Source organism: Nestor notabilis, unplaced genomic scaffold (genome assembly GCF_000696875.1).
Source record: "Nestor notabilis isolate BGI_N333 unplaced genomic scaffold, ASM69687v1 scaffold19387, whole genome shotgun sequence".
Classification (NCBI taxonomy): Eukaryota; Metazoa; Chordata; class Aves; order Psittaciformes; family Psittacidae; genus Nestor; species Nestor notabilis.
The window spans coordinates 1-19,721 of NW_009937124.1; the positions used below are offsets into that span (position 1 = coordinate 1).

Sequence of the window (19,721 nt, forward strand, 5' to 3'; positions counted from 1 at the left end):
TACTGGCCTCCAAGTGGACATTGAACCATTTTTCCTTATTTCCTGTTGAAGAACCTTCTTCTAGGCTGGCACTCTATTTGAGGGTGGTCCTGGGCAGGCTCTTTTTTGTTTTTTCATGGTGGAGCTGGACTAGCACCTTAAAAGACCATGTCCCTTTCTAAAACTCGGTTTTAAACCACCGTGGGCTGTTACTTAGAATTGAAGTTTTGGATATGCCTCAGAGTAAATTAGTATAAAAGGGACTCAAGATAAAAGCTTGAGTTTGAACCATTTACTATGACCATTTCTGCAGACTGTTCTCTCTCCTTTCAGCTTTCTAACTTGCTGGACCTTGTGGGCATCTGCTGTGAGCAAACGCCAGAGGTCTTGGCTCTGTGCTATGATGAATTTGCCAATTTGATTGAGAAGCAGAAGGGGAATCTGGACTTGCAGCTCCTGGTATGTTGCACAGTAGTTTGAACTTAATCACTTAAATGAGTTCTTCAGAAACATGATCTAGGCATGCTTAAGGTCCTGTAAGATACTGATCAGATAAAAAATTCTCTTTCAGCTCTCAGCTCTTTTTGGTTGTGTCAGATTCTTCACTGTGCTTCAACAGCCTCCTTTATGTTGACTTTTAAATGACAACAGGGAAACCTTTTAGACGAAACTAAATGACATTTTTAAAGCCTGCTTTTAAGATTCATAGATCAAAGTAGAATCTGAAAAAACTGTATTGAGATTGGCTTCTGGTCAGGCTATTAAGGCTATCTGATGGCAAAGGACTTGCAAAAGCCACAGTCATTTGTGGTAAAAAAAAAAAAAAGGTATTTATGGTAATAGGAGGAGGTTTGTGAAGGCCACTGGACAGCTCTTTCTTCTCGCTGGGGACTCTTTGCATGTGGTTTGTACCTGGCAGGAAGGTACAAGCCATCTTGCGGTCCAGGAGGGCACTGGCAGCTACTGTGGCATTGATCACTCTTAGTGGCACAAGTTCTCTTTGCACTTGCTTGTTATGGAGCGAGGGAAGGTGACCAGGGAGCTGCGAAGTGCTGGCAGTCTAAACATATCTGTGCCTAGGGCTAGAAATGCCAGGCTCCTGACTTCCAGCTGAGTTCTCCAAGGAGGGAAAGAAAGGGATGGAGGGTTTCTCCTTTTTCCTTGAAAGACTAAAATGCAAAAGCAACCTAAGGTTGTTTTCACAATTTTTGTTCAGGCTTTTTGGGTCTTTTAATTGTCTGTGCAGACTCTGTCAAACCTATTACTTTTTATCTCCCTTGTTTCTAACATGTGAAGTTTGTGGGACACATTGTGTGGAATAAAATCTTAGCCAGCACTTTCTAGCCATTTCATTCTGGTGATGTGGTATTAGGACACAGAACTTCCCATGGCTGCTTTCCTCTTCAAGCAAGCTGCTCTGCTTCTGCATCACTGTGGAACTTGTAGACAAGCCCACATCCAAAGAACAGGGGAGAAACTGGTTGTGCATGCTTAGCAATATTTCCTGGCTTCGTCTCTAAAGGCAGGCCTTGGCTCTCCTCGCAGGCAGTTTGCTTCACTGCTGTGACTGTTCCAGGATCCTTTTCCTTGGCCTTATCTTCTGCACTTTCTGCTGCTGCTGTTGAAGCTTTCTTCATGAATCCCCTTTGCTGAGCAGGTTTTTTTCCTTTCTTTATAGGACAAGTTTGGGAAGAGTTTGGTGGAGGACTTTCCCAGTGACTTTGTGGTGGATCTCAGCCCCACGGTGGATGGGTACGCTCATCACAGGCTAAGCATTTGTAATTGCCTCTGTCGCTGAGAACTGAGTTTGTCAACAAGAGGTTGTCTGTCTTTCCTTGCAGTTCGTTCTTGTTCCCAGTGAAGTCCTTGTATAATCTGGATGAAGATGAAACTCAGGGAGCAATTGCCATTAACCTCTTACCATTGGTGTCACAGAGTGATCTTGCAAGGGTCACTGGTGGAATGAGCAGCCAAAGTAAAAGGTACTTTGACATTTAACTGTGGGATGACTGCAAAGGTAAAGGAAATGTTTTTATTTGGTGCACTTCACTGCTATCAGCCCTGCTTGCCAAAGTACCTGATAAGGAGCTGGGCAGAGAATTTACCAGTTCCCAGTGTTCTTTTCCTTCTCTTGCCGTTCAATATGTTTAGATAGGTCTAGAGGCAAAAGCTGGTTGGGAACTGGCAGTCAGTCCTGGCTCAGGCTGTTTAGGTGATCTTGGGTTAGTAAGATATGTATATGAGAAGAGGAGCTCTTTTTTCTGATGTTATGGCGATACTGAATGCCAGATTGAGATAGATAGGCAACTCTGAGGTGGCAAAATTCGTGTTTTGAGCAATGATTCTCAAATAGAGTCACTAAGGACTTAGTGTGCACCAACAGTACACTGTTTTTCTCACTTTCAGTTGTACTTGGGCAACATAGACTGTGCTCCAGAAAACATGCAGCCATAAGTGAAATTTGAGTGGAAAATAAGTGCTCTGTCTTTGGAAAATGGAACAGGGTTATGTAAAAGTAAGAAAAGTGTAATTAAACAGTAGGGCATCAAAGTGAAAAATAAGTTAGTTTTTTTTTTCTTAACCTTCATATTTTTTTTTTCTTAACCTTCATATCCTGTGTAATTTTATTGTCATAAGGTTTTGTTGGTATTTTAATTCTAATTACAAAAGGATCACTTTAAAATAAAAGAACAGATAGTTCTTTACATGCACCTATGGAAAAATTAATCTCACTCAGAATGTGAGCAGTGGCATGCTAGAAAACATTCAAGGTTGTTTCTCCACTGCTCACAGCAGTGCTTTGCACAATTTCTTATAGTTAATTCTGACTTATTCAACTTTGATTTCTACCAGCAATAAATCTGACCCCATTTTTGTTCATTACAGCTGGTTTTCTGCCCTTATCTGCTTTTCCAGAAAACTGGTGATGTCATTTTTATTTTTGTATTATTATTTTAACCATAATGGTGCATTTCTGTTCTTTGTTGCTGGGATTTGCAAGAAGCAAAGTAGAAGGTGTAGGCAAGGTGGCACAGGGAGGACATAAGATATAATGGGAAAGTGATGGATATTCCGGAGGTATATATAACATAGGACCTGCTCCTTTTACTTTTTTCCCCCCCCAAGGGTAGTGTCACCACTGTGTCTGTCACCCTGTTTCCGACTGCTGAGGTTCTACACTGCAGAGCAAAACAGTGGAAGCCTGGAGGAGATCGATGCCCTATTAGGTATGGGAAATAGACCTTTTGTAGAGTCTGGCTGCTGACCTGTGCCTGTCCCAGATCTGTAAAGACTTTCTGCAGTTGTAGGAAGAATTGTGCAGTTTGTGAAGGGGCTGAGATGCTCTGTTGTCCACAGTGGAAGGGAGGCAGGGGAGACAATTGCTTTGTCGAGAGTGGCTGGTGAAGCTTTCTGCAAATAACCATTGGCATTGATTAAGGCTTACACTGATTGTTGGTGCATAAGAAACTGTCCACACAAAGACCAAAGGGTGGGTAGCAAACACAGTCCAACATGTTCTCTTCCTGCTGTCTTAGGTTGCCCCCTGTACCTGACTAACCTGGAGGTTGAAGGGAAGCTGGACTCTCTGTCCAAGCAGGAAAGGGAATTTCTGTGCTCAATCCTGTTCTATGCTCTCAACTGGTTTCGTGAGGTGAGTAGAGCCTTGTCTGCAGCTGCTGGAGTGACTTACAAACACTCATCTTGGGCTTCACTGGTACAATTCTTGTTGAAGAAGAGTCTTGCCTCTTGAAAACCTTCTCCAGCAAGGTCCTGATAATCTCTCTGTGTTTTTCTTTTCATTATTCTTTATCCTTTATCCTGCTGCTAGCAGCAGCTCTGCTTTTTTGGTCAGGGGCTCTAAGGACTGCTTTGCTGATGTGAGTTTTTCAGCTGCTGCTCAGCTGCAGTTTGTACATGGTTTGTGATGACTGTGGCTTTTCCAAGTTTGTGATTTTGTGCTTTGTTCATCACCTCTGTGAGTTTACAGAAGGACGAAATGCGGTGCCTTCAAGCGGATTTGCCGATGTATTTGCTAATATTGATGGTCAGTGGGAATGTTCCCTGCTGGGGTTATTCTGATAACATGAGTTGTTAGAGTTGATGCAGTTCTGCATCCCCAGTCCTCCTTGTTCCTGCTCTTCTCCCAGGATTGCCTTTTTCCTGGAAGACCTGGAAAGTGCCAAGGGCTCTGCAGAGCCACAAGCAGCACAGAAAGAGACAATGTGCTGCCTGCTAATTCCTCTTCTTCAGTTAATATTTGAGCTGTAGTTGTTGCTCTGTCGCTTTTTGTAGATTGCACCAATTATGTCCATGTTCTCATGGGCTTCTGAACAGCTTTGTTCATGCAGTCTGGATCTGGTCACACAGGCCACTTGTGCTATGTTGTGCTTGTGCTGTGTTCAGGACTTGAGAATGTTATTCAGGAAAGAAAAGGTGGATACAAATCTCCCTATGTCAGTGAGTTTGGTTTGTATCTCTAGGTTGTAAATGCCTTCTGCCAGCAACAGGATGCTGAGATGAAGGGGAAAGTTTTGACTCGATTGCAGAACATCACAGAACTGCAGAATGTGCTGGGGAAATGCTTGGCAGGTGAGTATGAAACCTTTGTACCTTCTGGGCCTGCACAGGCTGATCAGGCACGGGTTCAGCCAGACAAGCACACTGACTAGTCAGTTCTACTGACCAGCAGTGCCATTCCCTTGTAAACATGGCCAGCCCCTTTGACACTATTTCTGCCTATTCCCCTCTTAGTTCTTCCCCATCCCACTTCCTTCCCTGCACATTCCTGCATTAATTTGCATAGTTCTACCCTTCCCCCTCCATCAGAATATCCCACATCATCAAGTTCCTCTTTTTCCTCCCATTTTATCACTTACAAAGTCCAGGTGTCCATTCCTAAAGCCATGCCTGAAGTTTCTTAACGGCCTATCAATTACAAACTGGAGACTTTTGATCTTTGGTATTGTCTGCATTCTCTCTTGTCTACCAGGTTTTTGTCTGTCCTTGTTTATGGCTTCCCCCATTACTATTATCGCCTTTGACACTGAAAGGGTGTTTGATTGCATAAATGTAATGAAGAATACACTATCATCTTCCACATACCCTTACACAAGCTATCCATTAAGACCTGTGTTTGTAAACCAAAAGACCAACTTCATCTGAAATAAAACACAGCCTCAACACCCTTCTGCTGCTAGAGAGCACTGCAAGGCCAGCACAGATAGGGCTAAGATGTGCTAGAACAGCCCTTCAGGCTTCAATAACATGGACAGATGTCCTTAGGCATCTGAGTGCTTGTTTTCCTCCCTTGCTGGAGGAATGCAAAGTGCTGTAATTCCAGTGCAGTGTTGAGCTAATCGGAGCTAAATGCACCTAAACGTAAGACCAGATGGACATTCACCACAGTGGTGAAATGTATGGTACTTCCTGTAGATCTTGCCTATATTTTGTCATTCAGGAGCTGAACTAATCCAACTTCTACATTTTGGCTCTTTCAGCAACCCCTGGATATGTCCCACCACCAGCTGCTTTTGATTCGGAAGCCCTGGAGACTGTATCATCCACTAATGCTGTTGGTCCATTGAGAAAAAAAAATGGTAAAGAAGTTTGAAAGTGTTTACTTTTTGCTAGGTTAGTTTTTTCCTATTTTAACAAGTTCACTGCTTAACCAGTGATTGGGCTTCCTGAGTCTCAGTGCAAGGCAAATGTCAGGTGTGTATGCCTGGGGACAGAAGAAAGATGTAGAGGGAAGAGCAGGACTAACCCTGAGCCATTAGAACAGCTCAAGCTGTTGGCTTGACATCCCTGCAAGATCCTTTTGTAGATATGTCTTAACTTCTTATTCCAGGTTTTCTCCTTTTCTCAATAATGTGTCTGAAAAAGAATCATTAAATTTGGGTTCAAATGTTTTTTAAGATGATGTCTCACTCATTTTTTCAATCATTTCATAATGTTTAAACCACAGTAAGAACAGATAGACTTGCTTTAATTTCTTACTGTGATTTTATAAAAGAGAAACTGATTGTGTGACAGCCCCAAATGCATTTGACTCTCTTTTGGACTGTGATCCTGGCTATGGATGACGCATAACCTGTGCATGTGCCATGCTTTTTTAGAGCTGGTGCCGTTTCCCTGCCTGCAAGTGCTGTCTGGTGTTGAGCACAGCGTAGCCTTTGTTTCTGAAGTTGCTTTTTTCTTTAAGGAAAGAAAAAAAAGACCGATGGCAGCAAAGCCAGCTCTGCTGATCGTTCTCAAGCAGATGACAGTTCTGAGGGAAACCAGCCTGATACTGAGCTCTCTGAGCTGGAGAAGGTATGTGTATACCCCTGGGGACTTGCAAGAAAGACAGACTAGGGAAGATGACATACAAGTATAAACAAGAGCTTTGAGGGAGAGGTTGTTAATTTCAAAAGTCAGTCAAGGTGTTCAGTTCTGCTTTCTGACACCTGCCCCTCGTGGTGCTTATGGGTGCTTAAGGTGCAAGTCCAGAAGGGGTTTCACAATGGCCACTGATCCACAGAAAGGAGATGGCAAAGGTTATTCCATTTTCCTAAGTATTTTCCCTAGAAAATTTTTAGTGACTTGTACCGTTCAAAATGAAAATGCTTCTGATTCTAGTGCTTGTTTCTCTACTGGATATTGTGAATTCTTCTTAGTCTTTTCTTCAACTTGGCACAAAATATGGAAAACTGTGTGAAAGAAGTAGCTTTATTGGAGTGAGAAAGTCTTATAGTCTTCCAGGTTGCAATCTTAGTTTTGCCATTTACTTTTCAGACTGCTGAGAGAGAGGCAGAAAATCCTCTGGCAAAGCTGCAGAACTATCGCCCGTACTTCCGAGAGTTAGACCTTGAGGTGTTCACTGTGCTCCACTGTGGGCTGCTGACAAAGTCTGTCTTGGACACAGAGATGCATACAGAGGTAAATGGAACAGAGTAAATCCGTACCATTAAGGCTTTATGTAACTGGCCCTCTCAGAGGTCCTGTCCTTTCTGTTCCATTAACATATATAGACCTAATGTGAAGAAAGGGGCTTTAATATTGAACACTGCTAAGAGGCAGCTTGCCTGTTAAAAAGAACCTATTGCATTTAAGTAAAGCCTTTGTTGCAAAAAGCCAAGTATCTCAAGGCATCAACAGAGCAGAAACTCAGCATGAATTTAGGACTGGTGTCGTGGATGTGCCCTCAGTGAGCAGGGTCCTGTTTATCATCTGGGAGCTTATATAAAACTGCACTGCTATGGAAAGCAGAAGTGCTTATTTTGTTACCCTCTTTGTAGTCAGGCTGAGTCCATCTGGAGTCTAATTGTGTTAGGCTACAGTAAGATTTATAAAATGTGAAAAGGCTATGGCAGGCTGGAGTACAGCCTGGCCTGCTCCAAGGACAGCTGTATGGGTGCATGCAGCTCACAGGCCAGTTGGAAGACTGTTTGACAAGTCTCTGTGTCATTATTTCAAATTGCTTCTTGACTGTTACTCAACTGGTGAATTTTGTGACTCTCTGGGCTTAAACCCCTTTTTATCTTTAGGAGCTAATTTGCAGTGTCAATGTATATAAATCAGTTCTCTGTTACTGATGTTGCCTCAGCTGTGTTGAGAGCACCAGGCTTGCTTCACGCTTCAAGTAACCAGAACTGATGCCCCATACCTGCAATGGGGGAGACATAAAACTGTAGTATCTATCAAATAGGTCCCTGACTGAGGTTAACTAATTCAAAAGTTGTAACTGGAAATGGAGGGGGTGAACTTGAGCTTTAAGGCATTACAATTACATCAGGGTCTTGGGATTGACTGTTCTTGTAATTGCAGTTTTGTGAAGTTGTGCAGCTGGGGCCTGCTGAACTTAGCTTCCTTCTGGATGACCTGTGCTGGAAGCTGGAGCATGTGCTGACTCCGAGCTCCACAAGGAGAGTGCCCTTTCTGAAGGCAAGTACTGCAGCAGCCAATGGGTGTAGGGCTGAGGCAGAGCACATCAGTGGCCTCCTCAGGCCTTTCCCAAGAGAAAAGGTTTTCAGAATAATTTTCAGTGAACTGTCAGTCTGAGTGCAGCTGTGTGTCAGAGAAGCACTTGCTCTTTCAAAACAGACTTCTGTACCACTTCCCTTGCTGAAATGTTTGTAGTATCTGGTTCTCTGCATGTCTGAGGAAAGGGTATATAACAGAGGGAAAGCGTTTCAGCCTCAAAACTCGAGCAGCTCTTTTCCTAGCCCTCCCTGGGGACACTGGCTCTGCTGTTCAAGGAGCAGCTCAGCTCAGGCAGGCCAGACAGGCTGCATCCAACAGAAGCTGCTACATCCATGCTTCTGCTTTTTCTGCAGTCTTTAGAAGAAGACTAAAGACTTAGTCTTAGATTCTTGAGTGCAGTGACTCCTTGCATTCCTGGCTCACGCCTTCAGGAGGAAAGTAAGTGTTTGGACACTGCATTAAACTAGGAGAAATTTGCTACAACCTGATGGACTATCAGATTCAGTGTTCTTTCTCCTTGTCTTTCTACCAACTTTCTTACTCTTTGATGCTTCCTCATAGAGGGTATTGACATCAGGAATTCCACTGCTCAGAAGCAGTCTTAGAGGTAGAGCTTGATGTGAAGTTATTCTCAAGTAAGGCTGATGAAGTGACTTTAGTTTTTTGGATTTGCTGCAGGAAAGAAGCTACAGGGATATTGGCTTTTCCCACCTGTGTCAGAGATCCCCCAAGGAAGTTGCTACGTGTGTAGTCAAGCTACTAAAACCACTGTGTAATCACATGGAGAACATGCACAACTACTTCCAGGTGAGTGGGCAGCAATTTTGACTCAAAAAAATGTCAAATTTTGTCAACTTTGAAGGTATTTTTAGTTTTCTTTGTGGAAAAAAGAGAGTTGCTTCATTTTCTTCAGGTTTTTTAAACATAGAATTATGGAAATGGATTCTTGTGCCATTATCTTTCCTTGGATTAGTGTTTAATGAATTATTTGTTCTGTATTAAAGGCAGTTATACAAAATCAGGGTGCGGAAGATGAACCAGGAGTGAACATCCAGGAGCACATGCTGATGTCTTCTTGTTACCAACAGCTGTTACTAACTTCTCGCTCCCTATTTGCTTGGTAAGTTTGAACAAAAAAGTATATAGTCACCTAAATGAGCAAAGTCCACTTATTGCTTCTTCCTCCTGTTCCTCCTCTTCAAAATGTTTGTACCCAGTAGATGGCCTGTCAGCCACACAGAACAACACACTGCGATGGATGGAGACTTTTAAGCACTTTATAGTTATGTCAAACTTCATTGTGTGATCCTGAGCTGAGCTAAAACCACAGGTGATAAAGCTCTGAACTGGATTGAATTCAGTGAGCTTTTGGATCAAGACTAGCATAAGTGGCATACTGGCATACCTAGTTGTGCAACTCCTGTTCTGCCCAGGGATCTTGGAATTTCTTAACAAGTCCCCTCATCCTTTGCTGAACTGTCACTGCCTGAATCCTGAGCAATGAAAGAATTTCTTTTGCCAATGGGAAAGGATGAATCTGTACTTCATTGACTAAAAGCCATGTGCTGCTGCTGCACTTGAACTGTATTCCTAAATGTCAAACACAGCAGTGCTGGTGCAGCCTGGGTTTGACCTCTGCATCTGCTAATATAATCCAGGATAACATCATAGAAGCTTTTTGTGAACTGAAAAGTTTCTGTCGTGTGTGCACAAGGTTTGCCATTCCCATTCAATTTTTGTTTCTTTTAACTTTCATTTCTTATAACTTTCATATTTCAGGGCTCTTCTTGCATATCCAGTTTCTTTATTTTTAGTGTTGCAAAAATATGCTTTGGCATCTGATACCTTTCTTCCTTCTAGTCTGGTGATGAACTGGATCTTTTTTTATTTTCTTTTCCCCCTCAGGAATGGTTTTTCTCAGCCTGAAAATACTGACTTGCTAAGGTCAGCTCTCCAGGTGCTTGCAGACAGACTAAAACCAGGAGAGACAGAATTTCTTCTTCTTGAGGAGCTGATAAGGTAGAGTCAGTATTTCCCAAGCTCTGAAAGGGATGAATTTCAAGCAATTTCCCCTATTTTGTGTGGGCATTATGGGTAAATGTATATTTGGGAGCTCTCATAGAGCTAGCTAGCTTCAAACAGAGTTTTGTATTTAATTGAATGGCAATGCAGTCAAACCTAATGAAAAGGAGCTACTGGATTATAAAGTATGCATTAATCTATGGATCTAATTTGTTTGAATGCTGTTTGAGATTAAGAGATTAGTAGGATTCACAGAAGGAATAAGCATGTTCTGGATAGTTACAATGCTTTACAGGAACACTAAGCAAAAGCAGTATATAAGGATGTTGCTGGAATTAATGTGATTGGGGCTTGAGAGAAGTTTCGCAGTGGCTGAATTTTTATCTACTTGTGGTTGACTACCCCTCTTCAGAAGGGCACTGCCAGAGACAAAATACTGGGCTAGGGACACCTTGTATCTGAAGTAGTCTAATATTTCCTTTTTATTTATATGTTTCTGGGTGATTATCTACATTGGTTTTACCTTTTCCCTTTCCTGTCATCCCCAGTGAGAGTTTTCACTACCTGCTGAATTTCCAGCAGAGTGTTCCCAGCTTCCACTGTGCATTCATCCTCACTCAGCTCCTGATCGCCATCGCTGAGAAACCAGTGACTGGCTGGAAGAAAGAGAAAATTGGTAATGCCTGAAGCACCTCTAATCTCGCATCAGTTTTCATGCTGGTTTTGCCTGTAAATCTTGGGTTCTGTCTCTGTAGTGCATCTTTTGAGGGAAGGATTTCCCATGGTGTCCTAGTAATCTTGCTGGGTGAACAGTCCTAGCTGTTAAAAAAGGAATAGCAGTAAATATATTGGAACCCCTTTGCTATTTTTTTTTGCTGTGCCTCACTTTCTTAGCTGGTGTTTTTGAAAATAAAAGCTTCACAGCTTTTTACAGTTCTAAGAACAAGCCTGCTGTTCAATTTTATACCAGTTTAATCACTGATTATGGAGGTGATCATAGACTTAATTCGATGTAGCTTCCTAGTGTAGTACAGATGTCTATGACAGCTCATTTCTAAAAATTATGGAAATGAATTCAAATACAGCTGTTACTTCGGGGCAGAGGGAGGAAAACCTGCATGTTCTTAACTCCATGCAACAAACATTTGCATTTGAGAGCTCTTCTCATGGATTAGGACCCACTGTAAGAGGAACAGCATTCAAGCAGGTAAGACATGCTTGCAGGGAATATACAAGAAAATTATTGGGTCTCCACTTTGTCACACACTGAAGTAAAGACTCCGGACAGTTACCTCTCTCAGCCGTATCTTGTCATACTGGGTCATCTCTAGAATTTGTCCTCAGAGTAGTCACTCAGAATTGTGAGTTCCCTACTTTGAGATTATTTTACTGTTTTTTAAAAGTCCCATAGTAGGAGAACTGCCCACTGCTTGTGGCAGGGAATAACCAATTTTAACTAATAATTTCCTGGTTTAAAACATTTCTACAAGAGAGAAGAAGGTTTGTTAGCAGTTTTGAATTAAGGAATCTGTAAACTTGTCTGTTCACGTTTATTGTTATAGCACTGTGGCCAAAAAGTCAAGCCACTTGTTACTGGAATTCCATTTCTAGAAATGTATGCCCTAAGGATTGCATATTGGCTAATTAAAATGAAAAGGTTGGCACACAACTATCAAACAAATAAGGTTTAATATAAACTTGTTAGGATGAAATGTCCAGAGATGGCTCACGGAATGTTCACATCAGCTATTCCAGACCAGAACATGCTGGATATGAATATATTTTGTTATGATACATGTCCCTGTGGCCTTACTGCTTTTTAGGGGAAATGCATTTTGACTTATCAAAGTTCAGGCATATTGAGGAGTAGCTATACTATGACCTTTCAAAAAGCCATTTGGACACACTGCCATTATAGGGAAGAAAGAAGTTGTCTTGGATTCTTCCTTCAGTAAGTTATTCCTTATCTTTTACAGCTTCACTAGCAAAGCAGTTCCTTTGCCAGTCATGGGTGAGGCCTAATGGAGACCGAGAGAAGGGCAACCAGTTCAACAGTGCACTGCATACTCTGCTCTGGTAAGGCTCAAGCCATTGCCTCAATGCTGAGAAACTCATTTTCTGATAGTTCCTGTTGCTGCAGAGGAATGACCCCTCTCAGTCAAAACCCTCACACTTACAGAGTTTGGCCTACATTGCATTGACAGACAGTGAGTGATAGGAAGAATTCTGTTAGCCATTGGGTGTAGAAACATGCTTGGACCTCATGTTTGGTATCTTTCAATGACATTACTTGTGACAGTTCTAAATATTGCTTTGGATTTCCTACATATGATTGCCTTTGGCATAAGAATGAGATTGACAATTTTAGGCCATGTTGTTGCGGATAGGGCAGTGTTCAAGAACTTGCTGTATTATTCTGCATAATATTTATTGATTAACTAAGATGGGTTTGGATTTAGTGTCTACCTGGAGCACACAGATAATATCCTGAAAGCTATAGAAGAAATCTCAAGTGTTGGTGTCCCTGAACTGATCAACTCTGCCAAAGATGGATGTTCTTCCACTTACCCTACTCTAACCAGGTAACTATATCAGTAGAAACTTAGAATTTCATGAGATGCAAAATGGCAATTTCTGCTTTTTAACATTTAATTTTCTTGGTCTATTATGGTTTCATGTTAATACTGCTGTGGACTACTCTAGGCATTTGTAAACATTGTTTGGCAGCATGCAACAAGTTAGTACATGGTTAACTTTAAGGTGGAATGTCCTTGTACATTAACACCATGCTGAGTTTATTATTTGCGAGCTATTTTAATTGAAGAATGGGCTGCTATCTGTTGTCAGGTATGCTGCCTCTTTCTGTGCTACTCTGGTGGTTATAAAGCACTCCAAAAGTCAGCCTTAGAGTCCTGAGGTGCCTGTAGGCAATCCTGGGCTGATAGGCAGTGTGCAAAAGCACACTGAGCATGTTTCTGCTCATGGTATAAGAATTTGGAAACACAATTTATCCAGGGATGGCCAAAGTTCCTGCACTTTGGAACTACTAAAATCATCTTATGCGGAGAGCTGCAAACCTTCCACTGTGCACCCCTAGAGCTACAAAAGAATGGGGGATTTCTATGTCTGGTTCATACTGGAGAAGTGATAGTGACTTCCCAGGATTCTCCATCTGTCTGGGCACTGGGGCTGGGCTGGATGTGCTTATGAGTTCTAGGGTCAATCTCCTGCAATTTCCTATTGAAAAGAATGTCCAGCTGAGTAACCTTCCAGTTTTCCACATTGATCTGGGGACAAGAAGCCTATCTTGGTGTTCAGAGCTGGCTTTTAGTTTTGCTCTCACTTTCTCCACAGGCAGACATTCCTGATTTTCTTCCGAGTAATGATGGCTCAGCTAGATTGTTCAGTGAAAAGCATCCCAGCTGGGAAACCATCAGACTCAAGTGAGGTAGGAAAATAAATGCACTGGACTCCTTGAGGGGAAGAAGACCTAAGTTAAACTGTCCAGTACAATGAAGGTGTATAAATTGGAAAGGATCTTCTGAACTTTGCCTAGGAAGTGCAGTCAGACAGCTTCATCCACCAGAATGAATATACAGGGTATATTCAGCAGATATACAGGGTAACATATAAGTAGCATTTTTTTTTTTTTACTGGTTTGCACCATGTCAAAAATGTAGTAAACCCAGCAGAAGCTGTAACCAGAAAAGAGGTAGTACTCTGCAAAACACTGAGCTGTGCAGTTGGTCTTGCACACCTGTGTGGGAGCACAAAGTTATTTTGCAACCAAGAGCTGCTCTGAGAGAAAGGAAGTGTGTTAACTCTCAGCATTTTAAGCCATGCAGGCACTGATCAGGCTGGAATTGCCATTAAGTGTTATTGCTGTGATAAATCTCCTGTGTTGAAGCATTGTTCCTCTGTTTTCAACAACAGCAGCAGCAAAATGCTGAGAGAACATCCAGCAAGGTGAGAGGAAATACACCATTTTGGGTTCTTGTCTCCTTGCATCCCATTAGGTGCAACTGGAGAAGCTGCTGCGGTGGAACATCGCTGTGCGGAATTTCCATATCCTCATTAACTTGGTCAAGGTGAGATTGTTGTTGTTTTTCTGGTTTTACCTTCAGGTTCGTTCCCAGCAAAGCCAGTGTACCTTGGTTCATGAGCACAAAGATCACCTAACAGCCATCCTGCCAAGTACTTCCACCTGACAGCCACTGCATTTCACATGCTTACGTGGTCCCTGTTGAAAGCTGAGGACAGCAGATGCCTTAGAACAGGTTTCACACTTTAGTGAGAGTATGTAATGAATTGGCTGATGTGCTCACATTGTTTCCTTTAGACTTGTGGACTGATCTGGCTCTTTTTTCCTCTCAACCAAGCAGATATTTGACAGCAGGCCTGTACTCGGTGTCTGCCTGAAGGTAAGCAACAATTCAAAATAACTGAAGAGAGCAGTTTAAGTACTAGCTTTCTTGAATCCTTGCCTCCAATGGAGTAGAGGTGGTTACAGAATTGTCTGGAAGAAGCAGAGACTGTTTCTTATACCTTTAACTGTCTTCCACTCATCATATGGCTCGACCACAGCGAACTTACAGACCCTTTCCCCTTTCTCTTTCCTCCCCATGGCAGTCCAAATGAGAGGAGACATCTCAGCAGACAGGTCTCTGTCAGAGCCCAGAGAGATCATGTGTCCCTCTGCAACGTTCCCTTTTCTGACTCATGTATATGTATAATGATTTTAACATTTTGTAGTTAGTTCAGTTTTATTCCCAGTTTGTGGTGAATACACACAGGGATGTATACAACAATGAGACCTTATCCTTCTTGCCTCTTTTTGCAGTGATTGAAGTGGGGCACTTTACTGATCCTATATATTCCAGTACAGTCTTCACATGAGTCTAGTCTTTTACAAAGCAAGAATAGTTTCTGGGATAGATTGAAAGAATCTGTCATTATCTTATCTGACTTTGTGATGGTTCTTTGAACAGGAATTTGAACTACCCTTCCGACGTATTTATCATTCTTTTCTAGTACGGCCGTCTCTTCGTAGAAGCATTTCTGAAGCTTGCCATGCCTCTCCTGGACTACAGCTTTAAAAAACACAGGGTAAGCTGTTTGGAGACAGCTGTCTTGGAACCAGCTGGGAAGCAGGACTGATGCTTGCTAGATGAAGAGTCCTGTCTTGTCATATGTTGATATGCTGGCATGACACTTGTGACAGACACCTCATGACAAACACATCTAATGTCTCCAGCTGTGCTGTGCCCTGTTTACTTGCACAGCCAGTGCTCTCTCAGCAAACAGATCACTGTTTCCCAACTTGCCATCCCTCTTCTCGTTGGATGGCTTCACTATTGGCAAAAGAAATCCTTTCAGTCTCTCTCCTTCAAAATGAGTTACCACAAAGGTGTCACTCACAGAGTAGGAAGCTCATTTGAGTGGTCAGGTTGGTGAGGGCTTGTGGTCCAGATGGACAGTGACATTGGTGTCTTTGCAATAATTCCTGGAGCTTTGAGCAGGACAACATGCATGCGTGCAGATGGAGAGGCCAGCCTTGCTGTGTTACATGGCAAGAACAGTTCACTTATTCCCCCTGCTTTGTCGCAAGGCAGCCCAGCTTTGCCAGTGAGATTCAGTCTTTGGTTTAGTCTTCACTTATTGTCTCTCTAAGAGGTAACTCCTTTCTATTACAAGTGTAAAATGTGTTCTCATGGATGTTTGAGGGAATGAGGTCATCAAACAGATATGTAGTCATTGCCACTGGACAGTAAAGTGTCATGTCATTTTCTCAGAGAGGTCTGATACCCAGAGTTCATGTTGGATGCATTTCAAATACCACAGTGTAGCAGTATGTTCTGTACTTTTCCTCTGGTTCCCTTATTTCAGAAGGTTGTGCTCATGGCAAGATGTGACAAGGTTGTTTGGATTTTTATTGCCCCTTTTCCACTGACGTGCATTCAATCCAAACTGATTGAAAATTCAGTTCCAAGTGGTTGGCCTTATGACATGAGGTCATGCTTTAATTACCAGCTACTTAGATGCACAGTACAAGTCTCCTATGGCTTAATCCTGTTTATCTGATGTTTCCTGCATATGTGCATCATATCTATCCCATAACCCTTTGAAAGGATTGCTGGGACTAACAATGTTTCATTATTCTGTTTCCCTTATGGAAAAATGCTTTGAGAATTATTTGCTGGTCTACTTATTTATTGCAGGATGATGTGCAGAGTTTGCTGAAAACCTTGCAGCTGAGTACCAGACAACTTCATCACATGTGTGGCCATTCCAAGGTAAGATAAGTTTGAGTTGCAGTAGAAACTCCTGTCCTAAGAATGATTTATTTTCTATTCGGGGCATAGGTAGGTTCTATTTGCAAGCTTCCAGCAGTATCTGTACAAGCAAACACTCCGAGAGGAGGAGCAACAGCCTTGGTTTAATGGCCCAAAAGTTGAAGTATTTGGTCTGAAAGTAGCTAACTTGGATGTCTGGTTAGGTTAGGTTACTTCTTTAGGGCAGAGGCTCTTCACATCTTTGGTTGTTGGCCTCTGTAAGAGAGTGTTTCTGAGAACACAAGCTGAGATATTAGAGACCTTGCATGAAGTTTAGATGCCAGATTGGTAATATGGGAGAGAAGTTTTGGCAAAGATCAACAGCCTTAAAGAGTCAGAGGAATCAGCAACAGGAGGTGAACAAGGGAAAACCTTACTCAAAATCCTCTTGAGGTGCCTTTTTGGCCTTGATACATTGATACTAGGGAAGAGGGCAAAGGGACATGAGGAACATTGGAACATGCAGTCTGACAGTCTCTGTAGGAGGTTTGGGGCAGGCAGGAAGGAGAGGATTAGCGCCCTGTTCACAGTGTGGAGAGCCAGTGCTTGTCACGAGAGAAAGTCACATGGGAAAAGGCAGTTAGAAGGAACTTCATGTGTGCTGCTTTGTTCCTGTTAGACTCCTAAGAGGTTGAAGAACACATGTCCAAGAACGGGCTTTGCTAAATTTGTTGAAGGGAGAAAGCCAGCTATTGGCATGGTTCTCCAAGCTAGATCTGCTACCCATTTAGTCCAGAGCCGGCATCAGGAGCATAAAAGTCTAGCTGGGGATCAGAACATGCCAGTACAGCTATCAGCATAGGGGAGAATTAGAATCTGGCACAAACCCTGGAGATGTTAAAAAGCCCTTCTTGTGTTTGCAGTGAAATCCTCATGCCTGCTTTAAAGTCACAATTCACCTTGTAGACAGGATAACATACTGCAGCTTGTGATGTCTTTGCATTTGACCAGCATTTTCAAGTGCTGTGGCCCATAGTCCGTGTTAGCATATAACTGCAATTAGTGAACACCTGTGTTTTACCACTGCTCTTCTATCTGTTGCAATCTGATTAGGTCGCTAGGCCAAATCATTTTTGCAAGAATGAGGAGGCAGCAGCTGAATCTAGGCAAATAAATGTATGGAATGAATGCTCCAAATCTGTTTGAAGAGGAGTTGACACCAACATTTGTTAAACCAGTCTTGATTTCACTTGCTCACTGAGGTACCATGCAGTGTTACTTAAGGTTTGCTACTCTCCCTCAATAGGGGTGCTCAGAGCATCACACGCCAGACAATAGCAGTGGGCTTTGTTTATAATTTCCTAAGTATTTGTCATTCATTCTCTCACACGGAGCCTCTCTTCTGTTTCTGTATCTAATGCTGGGCATAAGGACAGTTTCTGGAGACAGATTTTTCGAAATGCCATGGTCTCCAAACTGCCTGCAGACAGTTGGGCAGGTTCCAAGACCCGGGAGCACTGTGACCATTCATTGTGTCATTAGCGAGGTTTTCAATGATTTGAAAGAAGGTTACAAAGTAGTCTCATGAAAGAGGCAAATACTTAATGCACACAGAATTGTTTATGGCTCTTGGCAGGTTTTCTGGTTTAGCAATGACTATAGTGTACTGCAGATCCAAGCCTAGCAGGAAAAGATGCTCACCCAGAGCTACATCTCATACAATACCTGGCATAGTTGCCCTTCCTCGGCTGGGTTTTGCTTACAGCAACTCCATCTGTTCTCTCCTGTCCTAGTTCTCCAAATGCCAGTGCTTGTTTGGTCTGGACAAGCTGCCTTTGGAGTTTATAGTGTACACACATTCCGTGTACCTAGTGTAAAGGAATTGCATCAGGCACTGAGCAAGAAAAGATTGTCATCGTAGTGGTTTATTCAACACCTTTCTCATTCTTTCTTCTCTGTGCTTGGGAATTAGGCAATATTCTGACATGAAACTCCCTGCAACATTAACTTGGAACTTGTGGCTATCTTGCTTTCTAGTAGTAATTATGGAGTCTGGCCACTTGTAGCATTGCTTTTTGCTTTGGACTGGAATGGTGTGATTATCTGTTGCTAAAAAAAATGCTTATTTGAGTTTTATTATTTTAACAAAAGCTATAGCAGAATTTGGCCAAGAAATTACATGATCTGGATGAGCTTTGTGGGGATCACATCCCATCCCTCCCACCTGTGTAACCATGGTGAAACCACTGGCTTTTTAAATAGGAAGAATACTTAGGCAAGAAAATCACAGCCATGTTTTACTGTTCATATTTAGATTCACCAAGACATTGGACTGACCAACCACGTGCCTTTGTTGAAGAAGTCTCTGGAACAATTTGTATACCGAGTGAAGGCAATGCTGGCGTTCAACCACTGCCAGGAGGCATTTTGGATGGGTGTCCTTAAAAATCGGGATCTTCAGGTAAGAATCGCTGTCCTGCGTGGGGCAATTAAAACCTGGGAGAGGACATCATCTTGCCCAGGCAACTCTGCCCTTGTGTGTGGGTAGGGCTAAACGGCCAAATTCAGTGTGACCATGTTACAGTCACATCTAGTGCAGCAAGTAGAAGTGTTTTATACCAGGATGGAGGACCTGTGTCTCTGGGGGCTTCATTGCAGCCAGGCTCTTGCACGGAAGCAGTCAGGTTTTATTGTTTGTGGTAAAGGGGTGGGGGTCCTTCCTCTGCTTGGTGACAAGGACTGCATGCAAAGAAGGGGAAAGATACAGGTCACTTGAACACCTCTTCACACACTCTGGTGTGTGGCTTTAACAGAAGCAAATTCTGGCTGTTTTATTCATCTTTCACTGTAGAAGCAGGACAGTTGAAACAAATCTGGGCCACGAAGATGCTCCAAGGGCTGGAGCAGCTCTGCTCTGGAGACAGACTTAAAGAGCTGGGCTGGTTCAGTGTGGAGAAAAGCAGGTTCAAGGGAGACCTTGGAGCAGCTGCCAGTGCCTAAAGCGGGCCAACAAGAAATCTGGAGAGGGACTTTTTATGAGGGCATGTAGTGACGGGACAAGGAGGAACGGCTTTAACCTGCCAGAGGGGAGATTTACATTAGATATTGGGGGAAAAAAAGTCTTCTATGAAGAGTTCTATGAGGGTGCTGAGGCGCTGGCACATGGTGCCCAGAGAAGCTGTGGCTGCTCCATCCCTGGCAGTGTTCAAGGCCAGGTTGGATAAGGCTTTGAGCAACCTGGTCCAGTGGAAGGTATCTCTTGGAACTAGATTATCTTTAAGGTCCCTTCTAACCCAAACCATTCTGTGATTCTAAAACTTGCTTTTTACTCAGAAGCTTTTATTAAGATGGTAACAAAATGCTGCTTTCTTCCATTCCACCCTGGAATGCTCTGCCTGCCTTTCATATGCTCAGTACGGGTTTTCTGCGTTCACCTTAGGGAGAAGAAATCCTGTCCCAAGCCTCTGGAGAGAGGGGCTCCGATGA

At 42.7% G+C, this 19,721-nt stretch overlaps 1 protein-coding gene across 1 annotated transcript; it reads left to right on the forward strand.

The window, feature by feature from the left end:
* Window positions 1-312: 312 nt before the first annotated feature.
* On the forward strand, window positions 313-19,711 carry FANCD2 (Fanconi anemia, complementation group D2; the record flags this gene model as incomplete). The annotated part of the gene is made up of 23 exons (XM_010018678.1): window positions 313-438; window positions 1,658-1,731; window positions 1,821-1,961; window positions 3,106-3,206; window positions 3,516-3,631; window positions 4,461-4,569; window positions 5,478-5,576; window positions 6,182-6,291; window positions 6,754-6,897; window positions 7,786-7,902; window positions 8,620-8,748; window positions 8,946-9,061; window positions 9,847-9,960; window positions 10,512-10,639; window positions 11,940-12,039; window positions 12,423-12,545; window positions 13,318-13,411; window positions 13,980-14,051; window positions 14,346-14,384; window positions 14,995-15,069; window positions 16,182-16,256; window positions 18,550-18,696; window positions 19,675-19,711. Coding segments are annotated over 23 exons (2,386 nt in total), but the record flags the coding sequence as incomplete, so codon positions are not given.
* Between the last annotated feature and the right edge of the window lie 10 nt (window positions 19,712-19,721).